Genomic DNA, 19,250 nt, shown 5'->3' with positions numbered 1-19,250 from the left:
GATTCTATTGTTATCACAGCACCAGCCACAAGATCGAAATCTGTATCCAAATCTAAGGATGATGAAGAGTCGGTAGAAGCCTTGCCCTTGGTCTCCTTCAACTTCCACATACTACTAGCTTATTGCAATACTTCTAGAGACCCATCTTCTTAACACATAAGTCGCATTGCCCCTTCTTCGTCAAATCACCTCTCAAGTAGCAAGGGCTCGATCAAGAATGCCACGGGATTTCAATGGCGACCTCCCATGTAACCTAAGTGCAAACTCACACTGCAATAACATGGAGACCATGTGTTGGAAACTAACTAGAATCGATGACGTCCCAGCTTGTACGACATTCACCAAACTATCATATTGAGAAGGCAGCTTGGCAACATATAGAAGGCAGTCCCCACTATAAATAAATGCTTTAACATAATAAAAACACAAACAAGAACATTGTAAAAGCAACAGAACTCAAGGAGAAGAGAACTCAAAATGAAGAGTGAATGAATGATGAATCTATCAATCATAGTTGGCAGTGCATGAGAGAAAGAGAAAAGAACGAATGCGAGCATTCAATTTATCCCAATGCACCTGTACCTTCATTAACTCAGCTTTCTCACTTGAAGAAAGCTTGGAGGTATCACGAGCTGTAGGACAATCTACAGTCTCAGTCATAAGCTCCACCGAATCATAATACTCCAAGATAGCAAGCATCATTATGTAACATATGTGGTAATTTTCCCCATCAAGCTTTTGATTTGAAGAAAGAGTCAACAACACGAGGACCTTGTGGTCCATAATAGCCTAAAACTCTGTGTCAATTTCAACCAACACTGTAAATAGAATGACCGCACAAAAAACAAGGGTAGTCCCCCGCTAACTCCGCACACGGTGCCAATGCCTTCTAGCACTTCCTCCACTCGTCCTCAAAGAGTTTCACCAACCGCAAGTAATGAAAACTCAAAAACTGCAGCAAAAGGCTGTGAAAACACAGCCTTTCCTCCTTCATGGACAGCAAGGACCAGCAAAAAATAGCAGGTTTGCTCCTTCTCCGCACACAACATGTTCACCCTAGCCTCCAAAGACTAAAAACTCAAACTCTTGTCGCGAAGAATCCTCCTGATCAGGTCTGCCTACGATCAATTAGCCCTTCTATGCTACTCTAATACCATGTCCAAGTGCAGCAAATGCAGAAGCGTAACACAAGATTGAAAGAAAAGTGAACATGAGAGAAAGGGAGAGAGAAAAGAGACAGAAGAAAGCAGAAATCTACAGTCAATGAATGTTGAAATGAAGAGGGAAGATATACAGGGACTATAGATGTACCTCCTAGAGCCATATCTCTCTCACCAACGCTTAAAAAGAAAGTGAGGAGGGTAGGCTGCCAACCGAGCCTAAATAGGAGGAAATAATGCAATAAAATAATGCACTCAGCCAACAAAATTGGCCGACCTGGTCAAAAACCTGCCGACTACTGCACAAATGAATAAAATAATCGGCAATCAATCCTCCAGCTGCCACCTGGCATCATCCCCTGCCTGATAACTGCCATACGCTTCGGCTGCTAGAAATGCCCACAAGAATAATGAATAACGCCCTCTAAGAGGGCCTCCAAGAGTATTGACTACACAATGGTAACCTGAGAAACGCTAGTCCAAGGGATGACTAATCTCTAACATATTGGACAACCGACATGCACCCTTTGTTCGATGCTTTTCTTCCAGTTCCTTCTTGGTTCCAATTTTGGGTCCGAGAAGGAGTGTTGAGCTAAAAATACAACATAAAACTACTTAGCTCTTTAAAACAACCCCAAGACATATAATTTACCAAAAGTTTCACTAAACGATGCATGGTCGTACAGAGTTTCTATGTCCCCATGCAAAACCTTAATTTGGAAGGATCCTTCTACACCTATAAATAGACAAGCTACCGACCATTCAGCACGTCCTTGTCATGTAAATTTCAGCCATCAACCCTCTTCCACTAGTTATTGAACCCATAAAGATTGCTACTACATGGTCTACAACTGTCATCTAGCCTCCCATTGTTGTTGGTGATCAACTACTATCATCTTCAAGCACTCACATTACTGCGTTTACTAGTTCCAACCCCAGAGACTGCTACATTCTCGTTTCTAGCCTGCTGCCCTTTCACTTTCAACATTGGTATGATTTGCATTTGCATCTATAGCAGGTTTTTTTGTGTTTTTAGCACTTTTCTTCATCAGCTTATGCTCCAACTGGTGGTTACTACACTCAAGATCTATCTATGGTGGATGACATAGATCAACACCTCCCTCAACCCACTCCTTGGAGAGCCAATGTCTGTTGGACAACTCTGCCCTTGAGCATTATATATATTCTCTCATTCATTTACAGCATTGATTTATTCACTTCAGAGTTCTCTTTCTTCTCTATTTGTGTTTGCATTTTGCGTTTAGGGTTTACATTTATTGTGTTATTGTCTAAGTTAGTGTGTTTCAATCATGTTCATACATTATGTATTCTCTCTACATAAACCCTACCATACCTTCACACTATCAGCAGCACTAGTACTACTAGTAGATGAAGCAAAGATATCATCATCATCATCAATTTGAGAAGCCACTTGAGCTGAAGAAATATGAGTCTGATAGAGAGGTAAAAGCAGCTCCACATCAAAGTCCAACTTCTCTTGCTCTAGATTGCACATTGAGACCATGTCCGATGTGGAGGTGCAGGACAACTCCATGTTGTAGATGTCTATCCCCTCCTCTGAAATGGTAAAAATGTTATTTACCTTCTCTATATCGATATTTTCTACATTCAATAGCTTTGGCTCAAATATGTAAGCTGAATTTTGAAACAAACACAAGTTACAATGATAAATTACCAATCTCTCTAGCTAGGTAGTTTTCAACTTGTTTCTCTTCTTTGTGTGTAATAAAGCCTATACCCTTCAATTTCTCCCAGCAAGCCCACTACCAAAATCCTGTGAGAGAACACGAATAGCAATCCTTCTTAGCCAATAAGACTAGGAAGTATTAGCTGAATTCAAGACCTAAAATAAAGAACAAGAAAAAATTTGGCGTACTTACACACATTCATTGTTTACTATCAAAGTTGAAGCACAATTTCCATACTTCTCCCACTAAGACACAAACTGAAGCTATATCTCACACAACCCTACAATGGGGCGTGCAAATGAGAGTATGATTGTGAAACTTGAGAAGATTATCTTCAAGGAGTGTCATGATGGAAACATTTCTGTCAACCCACTTGTTGAAGTAAACTTGCAATCCAAAATGGAGTGAGTGATTTTACCAATGTGTTGCATCATCCCAATAAACTTCATCCATGACATTTCAAACAAATCTCAAAGCCTTTGGTGGATGTCTCTCAATCCATGCAACCCACTCCCTAGAGACAACCATCTTCATGAGGCCCTAACCGACTCTCACAAGCCTCTCCATAACAATGAACATGTAAGCAATCCGAGTGGCTAGTGACTTCAAAAGATCCAAATCATTGATTTATATAGCATGCAATCTGGGCCTCTTTGGTGACAAAGTTTACTATGCTCTCTTTTTCAAGAGTCGTTAATCCATCCAATCTTTTGCAAATCCTCCATGAGTAGATCCAAGCAATGAGATGCGCATCCCCATATAGAGCATGCATTCTAGGCCTCTTTGGTTGATAAACTTTACCATGCTTCTACCTTTCCTTCAAGAGGTCATTTATTCATCCAATATTTGGCAAATCCTCCATAAGTAGATCCAAGTAATAAACCATATATCAAGTCCACATGAGTTGTCATATGATTGTATTTGTATTTGTGTTAGAGTAATTCTTTAGTGGCAAGATTGAGCGCTCCCACCATCACGCCGCAAGCTGGCCCCCCGCCTCTATCTAATCCAATGCCGCGCCAGTCGTCCCCCCCCCCCCCCCGGCACTTGCGCCAGTCCCCTCCTTCTGCCCTGCGCCACCCCTGCGCCACACCTCCGCCCTGCGCCACAGTCCTCGCCCTCCCTCCTTGCCTCGTGCCTGCCTACGCCCTGCCCGCCCGCCCGCCGCCCTACACCTTGTCCACCGCCGCCCTGAGCCCCCCCCCCCCCAAAGCCTACCCGCCCTGCGGCCGCCTCCCCCCTGATCGCCCACTACCCCCCCACCCAACGCATGCCTCTTCCACCTTGAGGCCGGGCCAAGCAATCTTGCCACCTTTCGGAAAACAATAATCCCCCCCCTCCAGTCCCCCCTCTCCTCGCCATGGACTCCCCCCACATTTAGTTGTTCCCTCCCCCCTGCAGCAACTTCCCCCTTGTTAGCACAGCAACGTGTTTGGTAGGTTCCCAGCAGGGACCCGCAATGGAAACCCCTGGTCAAACGCTCGCGCATTCTACGAATGCCCCCAGTCAAACACCTTGCGCATCATCCTCTCTGAGGAACAACTCTTAGCCATCCGAGCCATAGAGTTGGAGCTGAAAGAAACAGCGATATTTGGTCAGGTCGTTGGGCACTCCCCATCGAGGGCCCAACTACGGGACTAGCTTTACTCCACAGTGCGCATTGGCACAACACAGATCGTGGAGGTAGTCCTCATGGGCCAAGGTATCTTCATGGTTTGACTCACCTCTGCGGACGCCATAGTTACCTGGAACGGGAAACGGGAACAGGGGGAACGTCCAAGGTGGGGGAACAGGAACGGGGGGAAACGGCACATGTCTTAAGTGCCCCAAATATGCCTTGCATGACCAAGTTGCCCCAAAGAATGTCCCTTTAATTGCCCCAATACCCCTCAATGCTCCAAATTAACCCGAATGTCCCAAAATTGACTCGATTACCCCCACAGCTCCAAATTGCTCTGAATTGCCCCAATTATTCTAGTTTCCCTTGAAATTAGACAATATAAATGGATGATTACCTTGGAATTGAGAATAGGCTGAAATTTGATTGTGATTTGCAAGAGTTCATAATGCATCAAATTTGAGCTTTGCATGGACTCCTAATTGGCTTGTGGGTTGTCTTGACACTTAGAATATTCAATGAGAGAGAGAGAGAGAGAGAGAGATTGGTGTGGCCTGGAACGGCCGTTCCAAACAGGGAACGGCAAGGAACGGCCCAAAGAACGACAAGGAGCATTCCGTGGCCGTTTCACCTCCTCCAAGGATCTGGAACACGTTAAACTGTTCCTACAGGCCGGAGCGGCCGTTCCCTATTTCTATGGCAGACGCAGCTCATGAGTTAGTGGAGCACCACAGACTACCTCACCTGAGATCCCACAGCCTCCACACCCGCAGCCTCCACACCCACCCCCCCCAACACCTCCCATGCCCCCCCTGACCCTGGCCCATAGCCCCCCCCCCCACACCCACCACGTACCTCCGACCATCCCACCATCCCCCGACCCTCTTCCCCCCCACCACCTCCCCTACTGAGTACCCCCCATGATCCGCATCCGGTTCAGGTGATCCCCCCCAGACCCACCCCCCCTCCTCCCACAAGAGGCGATGAGCCACACACGCCTATATCCTCCTCGCGCCAACAGTCTTCCCCCTCCCACACAACCACCAGCTCATCCACTCCTACCGCCCGTCACACTTTCTCAAGACATGCACAGCTATTGCCACAGGAGTTCTTCCAAAGTGGCAAATGGTCCTACCTGCGAGTTGCGGAGCGCAGAGAGTTCCCACTACCTCTAGAGGTGGAGATATTCGTGGTTCATAAGTCAAGGAGGGGCAAGGTCCATCTACTAGCACCACCAAATGGACCAAACTATGCTTTTTTCCTTCAATCCTCTCACTCAAAGGAGTGGACAACGACACAGATAGAGGGGGAGCTGAAGAGTCAGGTGGCAGACCACACCTCCCAATGGATGGGAGAGGAAGGACTAGCACTGTTTGCACAACAGTGGCCTGGTTGCATGATGGACATTAACTGGTGGGCTCGTGTCGAGGTCCCACACTTGAGCATTATCTTTCGAGCCCTTCCACAGTGGAGAGCTCCGCGGGATGTGATCGAGTAGCCCCTGGCATAGACGGCCCGTTTCTACCAATGTACAGAGTCACGACTCTTAGCATGGCTGATAGATGCATTGATAGTACCACCTGGAGCATCTATCACCCCTATGGTCCAACCGAGAGCCACCATGGGGGACTCGAGTTCATCGTCCAGACCAGCGGCAAAGCGTACTTGTATGCCCCATAGTTTTTCCTCCTCATCAGTTGCCTCCACACCGAACAGATGCATGTTCGGTCAGTCACAAGTTTCCCCATGAGCTTACACCTTGCATCCTAGAATGTAAATAGTCTCCACTACAGTGGGGCATGTGGTTCCAGGAAGTTGATTGTTCGGCAGGAGCTGCAGCCTGCCCTTGCCGGACGGATCAACATCTTACTCCTACAGGAGCATAAGCTCACTACCACCCAGGCCCAGCAGGTTGGAAAGGTACTCCCGAGCAGCTCGCACACTTACTAGGAGCACGCCATTGTTAGCAGAGTATTTGTCAGCTCATGTGTGAGTCTGAGCTTGATCTGGGCTGGGCATTTTTAATAGGTATTTTAGGTATTTTCTGGTGTGGCATTTTATGCCAATGGAGCATTTTATGCAACAGTCGGCCAGCATTAATGCTGTCCAACCAGCATTTTTGCTCCCCACTTTTTCAGCATATTTATACTCAATGACTCCTCCTCAGTCATCATCATCTTCACCATCTGCAGACTCTGTGGAGAGAGGAGCCAGTGCCAGTACCAGTGCCCACGCAGCCAGTCACTCACTGTTGTATGCGAGTGTCTCGTGTTCAAATATATGGATTCCATTTCCCGTGCATACATCTGAGTTCTCATCTGTATCGTGTTCTTTTCTTTTCTCTTTTTGTCTTGTGTTTCAGCAGTTTATTTCAGCACATGTTTATGCTTCCACCACTGCTCCACTTCTGACATGGTATCAGATTTCAGGATCTGTGCTCTTGCTGTGTTTTCTTGCTGATTTCAGGACTGTTTTGTACCCCTGCTGATCAGACAACTGCTGTCGCAGCCAGGCGACCTGTTTTGGGGCTATTTGCAGCCTGCGTTTTTTGCAGTTTTGTCATTGCCTGCTGCCTACGCACCCTCTGCTGCCTGCGTTTTTCATCAGCAGCTGCTGGCGACAGTTTTCTACCTGTTTTTCTCCAGTTTATAGCCTGCGTTTTGCTGATTCAGCGTCTCTGTGGCTGGGTGACTGTTAATTCAGGCCGTTTTTTCTGTTTTTGGCAGTTTTTGACCGATTTTTTGACTTTTTGCAGCAGATTTTGTCTTCTATTGATCAGATTTTGGTTTATATTGCATGTGAACTCTCATTTTCTGCAGTCTGTGCTTGTGTTTTGGCTGTGTTTCCTCTCTCACTTCCATCTCTTCTCTACTTCTCTTCTTATCCTCTCCATATGGCTCCTCCGTGCACTTCCACTGATGATAAGTTACATGGACCTGATTATCTCACATGGAGTGCTGTCATGAAAGCTTGGTTTGTGCAGAAGCGGTTATGGTACATCGTCTGTGGAGCTCTTCCTCGACCTCTCCGTCCTTTTCCTCTTCCTGAAGACTTTGATGAGGACAACCATGAGGAAGCGGTGCTCACATGGGACTCGGACGATGCCCGTGCTTACTCGGCGTTGCTTCGGTGTATTTCTAAAGCGGTCTTACCGGCGGTTACCTCCTGTAGGACATCTCCTGAAGTATGGCAGAAGTTGCAGCAGATGTACGAGGCACCTTCCACCATGCGGGCAGTCACACTTTATGGCCAGCTCCAGCAGATGAAGTTTGAGCCGAAAGATACTATTTAGTCTTTTCTTCTTCGTGTTACACAGGTACATGACCAACTTCGGCACATGCAATCTGCTCTTCCCGAGGCGCATCTCGTCGGGACGGTCCTCTACAAGCTCCCCCCAGAGTTTGATGGAGTGGCCAAGGCTTTGCGGGCGCAAACATCATCGTCTCCTGTCAGTTTTACACTTATGACCTCGATGCTTCTTGAGCATGAGACATCCTTGAGATTACAAGGGCGGCTTCCGGCACATTATGGCGGCGAGGCTTATGTCACTTCAGAGAGGGGTAACGGGAAGAAGAAGTCGAAGGCCCAGTGTTACCACTGTGGCAAGAAGGGACATTTGCGGAAGGACTGCAAGACGTTAGCGGCTTCCAAGAATGAGGAGCAGAAGACGAAGCGGGATGTTGACTCTACCAATGAGTCCTCTCCTTCATCAGACTCCGACTCAGATCCTACGACCAAGGTGAAGTCCAATGCACGGAAGGAATCCTCTTCTTCGGATCGCGGGAAGGGCTTGGTGGCCCCTTCCTCGGCTGCTTTCTAGTGGTGGTGATGAGGTCATCCCTCACGATTCTCTTGTGCCAGAGAGGGAGCGTGAGCGGGTATTCAGATGGGGCAGCTGCACCTCATCTATACTGTTATACAGGTGCACAGGTTCCAGAGAGGGACGTCCCTGACGCATCGACTTCCGTCTTGCGGAATCAAATCCTGGAGCTGGGATTGACATCTAGGTTCATGATGAGCTGGTTATCTGACAGAGAGCGGGAGGCTTTCGTCTGGAGCTCACATGAGGGGACACTTTGGCGGTCTGGCCAAAGGTGGGGAATCCATGGTCACCTATGTTCAGGGGCATTTTTGACAGGATGGTCTTGTATGCTACTATGAGATATTGGTGATGGACACACAGACATGCTATGATCTTCTCTATTTTCAGGTGTTTGGTACGATCGACATCGACATCAGGTTCTCTCCGAGGCACCTTGGTGGTGGCTTGATCACCCACTGCTTGGGTATCCATGGTTCTACTTGGCGGTTCTATGTTGTATAGTTTTTGATCCCTTTTTCATTGTACTATTGTATTGTATCAGATCACCCATGATCTGAGAGAGGGTGTTAGCAGAGTATTTGTCAGCTCATGTGTGAGTCTGAGCTTGATCTGGGCTGGGCATTTTTATTAGGTATTTTAGGTATTTTCTGGTGTGGCATTTTATGCACCAGTCGGCCAGCATTAATGCTGTCCGACCAGCATTATTGCTCCCCACTTTTTCAGCCTATTTATACTCAGTGACTCCTCCTTAGTCATCATCATCTTCACCATCTGCAAACTCTGTGGAGAGAGAAGCCAGTGCCAGTACCAGTGCCCACGCAGCCAGTGACTCACTGTTGTATGCGACTGTCTCGTGTTCAGATATATGGATTCCATTTCCCGTGCATGCATCTGAGTTCTCATCTGTATCGTGTTCTTTTCTTTTCTCTTTTTGTCTTGTGTTTCAGCAGTTTACTTCAGCACATGTTTATGCTTCCACCGCTGCTCCACTTCTGACAGCCATAGGTGCCCACAGCAGGAGTGGAGGTGTATGCACCTCTATTGGCCCGAGTCTTGCCGCTTGTGTATGAGACCATGGGACGCTAATGGTAGGGAGGGTTCTTTGGATCAGATTGGACATTGGGGACTTGTGCCTTGGAGTCCTCAATGTCTATGCCCCTACGAAGGTTAGGGCACGCAGCAGGTTCTGGGTGGAGATTGCGGATGGACTCCCAGAGGTAGACTCCTGGATCGTTGGAGGAGACTTCAACAACCTGGAGGCTTTGGAGGACCAACAGGGCAGAGGCAGAAACTACCAAGGCATGGCGGGAGAGGAGCAAGAGACATGGGAGGCCTTTGGAACGGTTGGACAGGTTTTATGTGGGAGAGTGGGAAGGCTCTCGTGGAGGCCAGATTGAGCAGTTGGCGAGCACCACGTTGTCCGATCATTATCCGTTTCTCCTGACACTTGATCCCCCAGTGTCTGCCCTAGACACATGATCCTGTCGCATCCTTGACTCGATCTATGGGAGGGAGGGGGAGGAGGTAACAAGACAAATAGAGTAGATTTGGACCAAGGAGTAGGGACAGGATTACAGGGGAGGTTGCAGAGGTCCTAGCTGAGTCGAGCAGAATCTGCCAAGCGGCAGCCATACACGCCAGATAGCAGAGCTAGGAGGAGGAGGAGAGAGCACTCCGGCGAGACCTCGCAGCCATGCAGAGATTATTACAGGAGGCACCAGGGGATCCCACCCTCCACGGACAGGAGGTGCACGCGTGAGCAGCCATTGCTGGCCTAGAGGACAAGCGTTCGGAGTTCTCTTTCTGCACCTCAACAGCCTTCTAGACGGGGAAGGGGGACACGATGTGCAGGGAGTTTTTTCCACGTACACCAGCCTCGCATCGCAGGAGAGCAGATACGCAGCCTCTTGGGATCAGTATGGGAGGACTCGTTCTAGCCCAGACGAGGTGATGGAGATTGCCACCGACTACTACAGGTGCCTTTTCCAGCAGGAAACAGCCTCAGCTAGAGGACAGTGATGTAGACAACAGGTTTGGGATCACATCCCGTCCCTCGTCACAGAGGAGATGGGGCGCTCCCTCCTAGCCCCCTTCACAGAGAACTAGAGGAGGCTTTCCATACACATCATGGGAAAAAATGCCCGGGAGAGGATGGCCTCTCTAAGGCCTTCTTCACTACCTACCGGGAAGTGGTGAAGGACCCCCTGTTGATGGCCTTCCAGGAGATTTTCACTTCAGGACAGATGCCAAGGAGTCTTTCGACAGGCCTTATCAGTCTTCTCCCCAAAGGGGGAGACCGGTTGGAGCTTTCCCAATGGAGACCGATCACCTTATTGTTAATGGCCTATAAGGCACTGGCAAAGATGATTGGTAGGCGACTACGCCCTGTGCTTCCAGAAATCATCCATGACACACAGGCAAGCTTTGTCCACGATAGGAGCATCCTAGACAATGTTTTCACCTTCTTTGAGGCAACAGAGTGGTCTCATCACAATGGGCAGAGACTGGCCGTACTACTCTTGGATTTCGAGAAAGCTTATGACAGGGTGGGTTGGGATTTCCTAGAGGGCACCATGGTGAGGTTGGGTTTCCCCCAGGTTTGGATTCGCAGGGTCTCCGCACTTTACAGATCGGCCACCAACAAGGTTCTTGTAGGTGGAAGGCGAGGGGAGGAGTTTCGGCTGGAGAGATCAGTCCGACAGGGCTGCCCCCTGGCCCCATACCTGTTTCTACTCTTTGCAAAGGTGATGTCTCACTTCCTCAGGTCACGTGTGAGCGGATTACGCGGCCTCCGACTTCCAGTGAGAGAGAAGTTTGAGTTGTTAGATTCAGAGTATGCAGATGACACTTCACTCTACATTGAGGACAATGAGTTGATGCTGGAGAGGGTGAGGCTGGCTCTTGACGTGTTCTATACCTAGGATTTAGATGGGTGAGCAAAGGGCAGACTGTCCGGTACCTAGGGTTCCAGGTGGGACTCGACATCACTCCTGCCCAGCAATTTCTCCCTATCCTTGATTCTATTCGAAGGAAGCTGACCTACTGGAGCACGGCTCGCCTCTCACTAGCCGGCCGAGCCCTGGTGGTCAACCAAGTCCTAGTGACGGCCTGGTACATCGCCTCGTGTTGGTGCTTCTCCTCATCTTGCGTAGTGCAACTTCGCCGCCTACTGCAGAATTTCCTTTGGTCAAGGTCAGATGGCTCCAAGGACTCCAAGGCCAAGGTGGCGTGGGCGACCATCGTACAGCATCGGTCAGAGGGAGGGCTTGGGATCATAGACCCAGAGTATCACAGTATGGCCCTCTTGGGCAAGCTAGTTGTCCACGGCCTCACACCAGGTGGGCAGACCTAGAAAGTCTTATTGCAGAAGGGTCTTCAAGATTGTAGACCGAGACTTGGCGGGGAGTGGAAGCCGTCCTTGAGATGGATCTTCATGTCAGCCCAGATCACCCCCCCAGATCACCTTTTCTACACAGCTTACTCTGCGTGTGGCAGGGCCTCTGTAAAGCCCTAATCCAGAGCCCCCCAGGCTGCCAAGAGGAGATAGATCGTCAACCGGTGATCTAAAACCTCCAGGTCAAATATCGGAAAGGGGTACAAATTGGCGAGCACCCCCACATCCAATGGGCTGGTTGGGAGGTCGGCTCGGCCTGTACCATCAGGACTTGGCGGAAGGTATACAGGATGGCGGGCGAGGAGGTGTTGCAACGCGTATCAGGCTGCCAGAGAGGAGTGGAGTTGAGGAGAAGGGAGATAGACGCAACGATACCACTGGAGTGGCTTGCTCCCCCGATACAAGAGTCGATTGAGCCCGGGGAGATATGGGCCGCTAGGTTTTCAGCAGCACGCATCCCCTTACAGGTGGCAGGTAGGGTGGGCGACGCCCCGCAGGGGATTTTCTTCACCGTTCAGGAGGGGGGGCATCTTGCCCTTAACAGAGGGCAGCAGAATGAGGAGATAGCTACCCTTTCGTGGAGGAGGATTCGAGTGGTGGGCCTCCAAGGAAAGACATGGCGATTGGACCCCTATGTTTTTTGAAGGGAGCTCGGGGAGTGGCGCCCTTGGATCTGGGAGAGCAGACCACTTGATGAGCTGGAGTGGGATCCAGGAGAGTGGCTATGGCCGGCCACTGCGGTCGCCGAGAAGCCACCGAGATTCCTGGAGTACACTACCAGGATTGGCAAACACGTACTGATGCAGGAGGATATGGATTGGGTGCCGTCACGTAGTAGGCATTGGGCGGAGCACAGCATCACAGAGCCTTTCCGACGAACTTTCTGGCGCGGCATATGGGATAGTTGGAGGCCGAGAAGGGTATCGTATTTTTTATGGCTGGTGACACATGGAGGCTTGGGAGTGGGAAGTTGGCTTGCCCAGATGTAAGAGGGAGGTTGTAAGCAGTCCACACAATAGCCTCTAGAAACCCCAAAGCATTGCCTTTGGCCATGTGAGGAGGCGCAGCTCGTGTGGAGAGGAGCGTGCCGCATCCTTCGCCGTATAGCACCCAACCTTGGATGTATCTCATGGGGAGCTTTCTACTGGCAAGCAATCAACCAGGGCCATCACCTTCTATATGAGACCTGGATGCAAGATACGATATTCATTGTCGAGGCAGGGTCGTGTGCAGTTGTCGGTTTGGAGGCTCTACCCATCCGCCAGGTACTGGAGCCCACAGCAGACCGCTCTAAGGTATGGGAGATCATAGGGAGTCTTACTGGATGGCATATCTAGAAGGCACGGTCGCGGTGTCAGGAGGCTTTTGGCGGAGAGAGACTTTCTGTGCATGCGACCTTAGCAGAGCTCTGGACCTCCATCATCCACTCCCTAAGCAGCCGATGGGATCAGGTGCAGGGCAAGTCCAGGGCTCATTAGGATCTCTGTTGTCAATTCATGCGCACTTGGGGCGGTCAGGACCTGTTCTTTGTGATGCAAACAGGCAGCCCCAAATGGCGATATACCCCTCCTCCATGGCTTCTTGCCCCTATCCCCCCCAAACCGCCTTGAGAGGCTTGTATACATGATGTAATTGTGACTTTGCATAAGCTCCAACTAGTCTTGAGCATGAGCACTCCATTGTAATCAGTTTTTTTGAGTAATATAATCAGCCACATTTTACTTGCAAAAAAAAAAAAATCAAGTCCACATGATCTTAGAGAAAACACTCTCTAACAAAGCACCCATAGCCACACAGTTACCGGCATCATTAGTGGCTACTTGCACTATATCTTTTGTATCAATCTCCAAAATGGCAACCCTAATGTGCCTACAAATGTAATCATCTGTAATCATTGTCCATATTTCTGATGCATCAATGGCGCTGAAAGATATGGTCCCTTTAAGGTTTGCATAAGGACACTAAGATAATATACACATTTCTCTTTCTCACATCTATCCATCCATCTTATTTTTGCCGAGTTGCCTTCGAATATTGCACCTTCACCTCTATAGCTTGTTTCTCTCTAACAAGTTCACATCTACACATAGATTGAGGCCCTCTTGTGAAGATATGCTAGGGTTTACACTAAGGAAACACAAAAAATACGGCCAAGATTGAAACACAAAGATTTAAACAATGTCATACAAAACTCAAACCCTAAACGCAAAAAGCAAAACTCAAAACACACCAACATAAATAGAAAAAAGAGAGAACTCTCAAATGAATCAATGAATACTATAAACAAAGGAAAGATTTTACAAGAGGCTCAAGAGTAGAGCTGTCCGGCAAAACCGATGGCTCTAGTGGGAGCAAACTAAGAAAGGTGTCGATGTGTATCATCCATCAGAGACAGATCCGCCCGCCATTCAACCTCATCCTTTTGTCCAAGTTTCTCACTCTTACCATGCAGATTTCAACCCTCAACCACCTACCATCTACTGTCCAACCATCATCAACTGCAGCCCATCACTATCCAAACCTAGGCAACCTGTTTTCAGCCATCGCCTTGCTATTTGGAGGTCTCCATCTACTACTCCATCATAGCACCTAATCAGCCTTCGTTTTTTGCTGTCCAATAGACTGTCTACATCAGCAAACACCTCTCCTATTGTCGCCTCAATTCCTTGACACTCTGGTAATCAATGTTTGGTGTTTCGTGCACTCCAATTGGTGATCACCGCACTTGGGATCCATCTACGGTGGACGTCACTCTCCGATAGTGCATTGCTCTACCCCAGGGCATTTTGTGCAACCTTACATTCATTGACAACAAGATGAGGTATCCAACCAAAAACAAAATGGGAATCGGAAGGACATCTAAGCCCCAATTGATGAATGATTGTGGAATGAAAGGTTGCACTCACTAGGCTCCTATCTATAGAGGATCATGGTGCATTTGACCTACTGCCAAAAATAAGCGATATAATATAATGAATTTAACATTTTGTGCTTTTGGAGCTGGTTTATTGAGACTTAATTATGGGTTTACTAAAACCCTAATTTTACTGGCTCGACACTCCCTATCGAGCCCAAAAAGACTTGTGCCCAAAAGATAGGATAAAAATCAATTTCTATCCTATTTTTAATTCTTGAAAGGTCCCACCCCAAAGCAACTCTAGGGCTTTGGTCCAAGGGTGCACGTGAGTTGCCTGAATCTACCAAGATTATAAAGGTAATGGAGATCTTCTTTCAAATAACCCTATTGAAAGGGTTTTAATGATTTTGCAAGGCATGGTAGAGGTAACAAAGTATCTGATGAACAAAACAGTATTGGCAATTCATGTGGACGATGGATAAGGGTAATGATGAAGTAATACTAGGGGTATGTGTTGTGTGCTACCATAATACTCTACCATAGTGGACTGCCATATGAGATGCTGCAAATACGATGAATCCAAGGTCAACCACTCTTTGATGATTTGACGGTCAAAACATACCTACCATTTGAGCACCTTGGATGGACAAGTCCAAGATTTTGTAGAATCCAAGATATTATACATTTACAAACAAGCTATATTGTTGTAAATATCAACAACTCTTATTCATAGACCGCCAAGTTGAGCCAAGAATATTATAGACAACATCCCCATCTCTGTGCATCTTCCATGATTGCTTTTAACCTGCTGACTTCCAAACATCAAAACTCATTGTTTGCAATAGATCAGCCTAATATTTTGTTATTTTCCCATATCCCTTGGACCCATAGCATGCCCATGCATTGGAATCCATATTTTGAACCTACGTCTTTCAAAGTTCACTATTTTTTAGTCATTTTCTGCCTTTTTCAATCTAGATTTTGTTGTTTTCTAGTTGATTTTGGTAGCAAGTTTCATCCTCAAATACCCCTTATTAAGACCATAACATATGCACTAAAGGGATTGCATGAGAACTAGATGGTATTTACCAAACAAGGTAATGAAAGCACTAAGGGCCTACCTCGGAAAAGGGTTTGAGAGAAAAGAGGAGAGCAAACCTTGAAGGAGCCTAGAAAATAAAATGATAACAGTTAAAAGTAGAGAGAATTGATCTCAACAACCGGCCTGTAGAGCCACAAGATCGGGGAGAGAGAAGGGGAGAAGTGAAATCGCTCATCACACCTACATTATCTAGAGTGAGGAGGAAGGAAAAGCTTTTCCTCTTGCAAACACACACACACACAACATCACTAGTTACTTGTTACGTACTTTAATGACTTATATTCTTTTCATTTGTCTTCCTTTTTGTTGAGGCCCTGCATAGAGTGGCCTTACTAGGCAGCACCAACAAAACATGTTACAATCTATGCTTAGATTCCACACAGACAAGTGTGCAAAAAGATAAAACACTTCCATTTCTTTTGCTTCTAAGTCACCATTTCACAAATCGGTACTCAAAAGTGTGAAATTGCATCACAAGGTTTGAATGTTAGCCTCTATAGGTCTATCACAACAAGTTAGTATTGTCAGGATTTGTTTTTAAGATTGAGTGCATTGTATGATTTCTTAAACCATTGAACTATATTATACCTCAATCTGTCTAACTTGCCATGCATGAGTTTTCTACCTTTAAGGCGTTCATGTGTAACCTGTAGATTTAAGTGTCTGACTGCCACCTTATGTTTCCTAACAAACTCTATCCTTCCTGTGACAAGCTGCAAGCTCATTGAAACATATCTATTTAGCATCAGCAGCCCCAACCTAAGCATTTATTTACGGAATGTAAGAAAATTGCTGAGCAAGAAGTACCTCCAGTAATATCAGGTGCATCAGGGGCATGCATCCATGCTCGGTTGTGTTCTCGTGCAAGTTCCCAGACAGCATCCACTGTGGGTCCTGCTGGCTGAATTTTAGATAGATGTTCCTTGACTGAGGACAAAGGCCGTATCTCAACTACGGGCAAAGGCTTTTTCTTCTTTTCTTCCCATGCCTTGGTAAAAATGCTATCCTTCTCAACTGTACTTGATTCAGGTGCAGACTCAGAATCCCTCTTTGTAAGGAGCAAAGATTCCGAGACAGACTCTTCTTCCTCCAATGCTTCAGCTTTCCGTGGCGCAATGCCAAAAAGGGACTCAATTGATACCGGCTGGACTTGTGCCAGATCCTCCTGGAGAGATTCTGTCTCAGGAAGTCTACTGAGGGCCCTGGAGAAGCACGCGGTCTGCCAGGCACACCTATTGATTAGGTCTTATTCAATATAGGAAGGCAAAAGAACAAAAGCAAAAACAACAATTTTGTCAGGCACACCTGTGATTAGGCTTCATTCAATGGGAAGGCAAGAAAACAAACACAAAACAACTGCACGTGCGGAAAGTGATCATCGGACAGAAACCTTGGCCCTAAAAAAGCACTTAGTCTGCCAGGCACACACTGTGGCTAGATTTTATTAAACCGAAAGGCTTAAAAACGATGACTTTTTTGCTTGAGAGAAAAAATGGCCGTCAGACGAAAACCTTGGCCCTGCGTCGCCAGAGATGCGAAAAGGCAGAAGCAGATCGTGCAGGCGGCATCATCTTCCTCTTCGTCTCCTTCTTCTTCTTCCTCGTATTCGTCCTCCTTCGTGATCCTCTCTCTTCAAAAGCCTGGCTTTCGTTCTCCTTACGTCCATGCTTCCTCAGTCACTGTGCAGCAGCAATACCAACCCATACTGAACCCTAAACTCTCCATGCATTTCACAGCATGGGGCAGTAGTATAGTTGGTCCCTTTGGTCCCACCCTCCTACGAACTTTGCTACGACTTTGGTTAGAACCGTTAAGGCATCTGTGTGGGTTGCATACGAAGCCAAGTTGAATTCCGAAAGATTGTGTAGGTTGCACAAGAAGCCCCGTTCAATTCCTAGGGATGGATTGGTGGATAAGCTCGACCTCTATGGGGCACTCTAGGGTATCTTGTAACTTGTCAGAAATAGCATCGCATTATCCACACTTTGGTTAGAGCCAAGACACACCCAAGTCAATTAACTTGTGTGACTTGGCTTAGTCGACTTGGCAGCTCGTGTAGCTAAGACATTTGACTTGATTTCACTTTGTCTCCATTCAAAAAATGAACTTAGGAAGTGAATGGGGTACCCTCCAAAAAGGTGGGCACTCAAATAATAAGGCCAAGTGGTGATAACATGGTGTAAGGACACTAGTTGACAATCACATTTTCTCCCCTTTTGCACATTCTCTCTACTCGATTTGTGCAAGTTGTTAGTTCTAAAACATGCCAGAGTGCAATAAAACACAATTTCCAACATGATTAAATAATGCAACCTGATTGGTGGTTAGTCATCATAGATTTTTTCCAGAATACTTTTCCCTTCCCAATTGAAGTCGATCTACATTTTAAAGAGTTCCCATCAAAGTAGGATTTATGGGACGCACCTGGTTACCAAGTGTCACGGTTCCTTGACCTGCAGCTCCATCGGTTGAAGTAGGATTCACGCTTGATTGGACCTTACTTCGCTTGGGAGGCACTTCTTTACTCGCACAAGGACGATTTTCTTGCATGTTGACAAGTCCAGCGTGCAAGTCGAGGGACTTGGGTGTGTCTCCACTCTTAGTCACCTAAACTCTAGAGCATTCATAACATGTCACAAGTGGTCCATTGCACACAAGGACCCCTAGGGTGTTGTGGAATGATAGCACATAGTGATAATATAGTCCTTATGGCCCCGTCCCCTTTCTAGGGACTTGCTAAGACTATGGTTAGTCACCTAGACTCTAGATCATCCATAACGTATCACATGTGGTCCATTGCATCATGTTAGGCCACTATTACACATTGGATTACTCTCTTTATGAGCAAGATTTCATGACTAGTAAAGCGAACTTGTCACTATATTGCATTAAAACTTCTCTTCACTAGCAACCAATGTAAGCAACATCTTTTGTGCTAAACCACACACGCAATATTTATATAGCCAAAGCACATAACCACCCTCTTGACCATGTCAATAAATTGCATGCCAAGGCTGGTCAAGCAAGATTAGTAGCTTCTGCTCTATCCACATTTGGTGTGGCAATATGTAGTACCCTCATACTTTTGTGCACATGATATTCCTTTATGTTTAATAAGCTATCAAGGTACATATTTTGCCATTGTTATTACCAAGTGAGAAAACACCCACCACCAAATGCAAATATCATGACTATAGAAGGTAATAGATGGAAGTATGGTAGCCCTCTTTATTTTAAACCAAGAGCTACCATATATTATGCTTTGGAATGGAATGATGGCACTATCCCATTTTTGTTAATAACGGAAATATCGTTCATGTGTGTGGAGAGAAAAGACATGGAAGTTGGCACATCCTTATATAGTGCTTGTTTGGCAAGGAGGGGGGAATCGAATGGTTGATTGAAAACAAAGCACATGCTTTAGCATATTTTAGCTTTGATCAAACTCTCTCTCTCTCTCTCTCTCTCTCTCTCTCTCTCTCTCTCTCTCTCTCTCTCTCTCTCTCTCTCTCTCTCTCTCTCTGTGTGTGTGTGTGTGTGTGTGTGTGTGTGTGTGTGTGTGTAGAAGGCACGTTGTCGTGCCGCTA

General features: G+C 47.0%; 1 protein-coding gene across 4 annotated transcripts in view; it reads right to left on the bottom strand.

Annotated features, from left to right (window-relative positions):
- LOC148030168 (carbon catabolite repressor protein 4 homolog 5-like) overlaps positions 1–17,506 on the bottom strand; it is a 47,610-nt gene extending 30,104 nt beyond the window's left edge. For 2 of the 4 annotated variants that reach the window (XM_087686441.1, XM_087686440.1), the window contains exons 1-2: positions 17,175–17,506; positions 16,471–16,882 (exon numbers count right to left, since the gene is read on the bottom strand). In XM_087686441.1, the coding sequence (XP_087542567.1) occupies positions 16,471–16,882; positions 17,175–17,234 (472 nt within the window). In that variant the 5' untranslated portion in view covers positions 17,235–17,506. The remainder of the gene's footprint in view (positions 1–16,470; positions 16,883–17,174) is intronic. The other 2 variants (XM_087686439.1, XM_087686438.1) reach the window with 2 other exon arrangements.
- Positions 17,507–19,250: the final 1,744 nt, after the last annotated feature.

Source organism: Lygodium microphyllum, chromosome 10, assembly GCF_053477565.2.
Source record: "Lygodium microphyllum isolate KBCC chromosome 10, Lygodium_microphyllum_v1.1.10, whole genome shotgun sequence".
In the NCBI taxonomy this organism is placed as follows: domain Eukaryota; kingdom Viridiplantae; phylum Streptophyta; class Polypodiopsida; order Schizaeales; family Lygodiaceae; genus Lygodium; species Lygodium microphyllum.
Note: the sequence above shows the minus strand (reverse complement) of the source record. Positions and strands in the feature narration are given on the sequence as shown.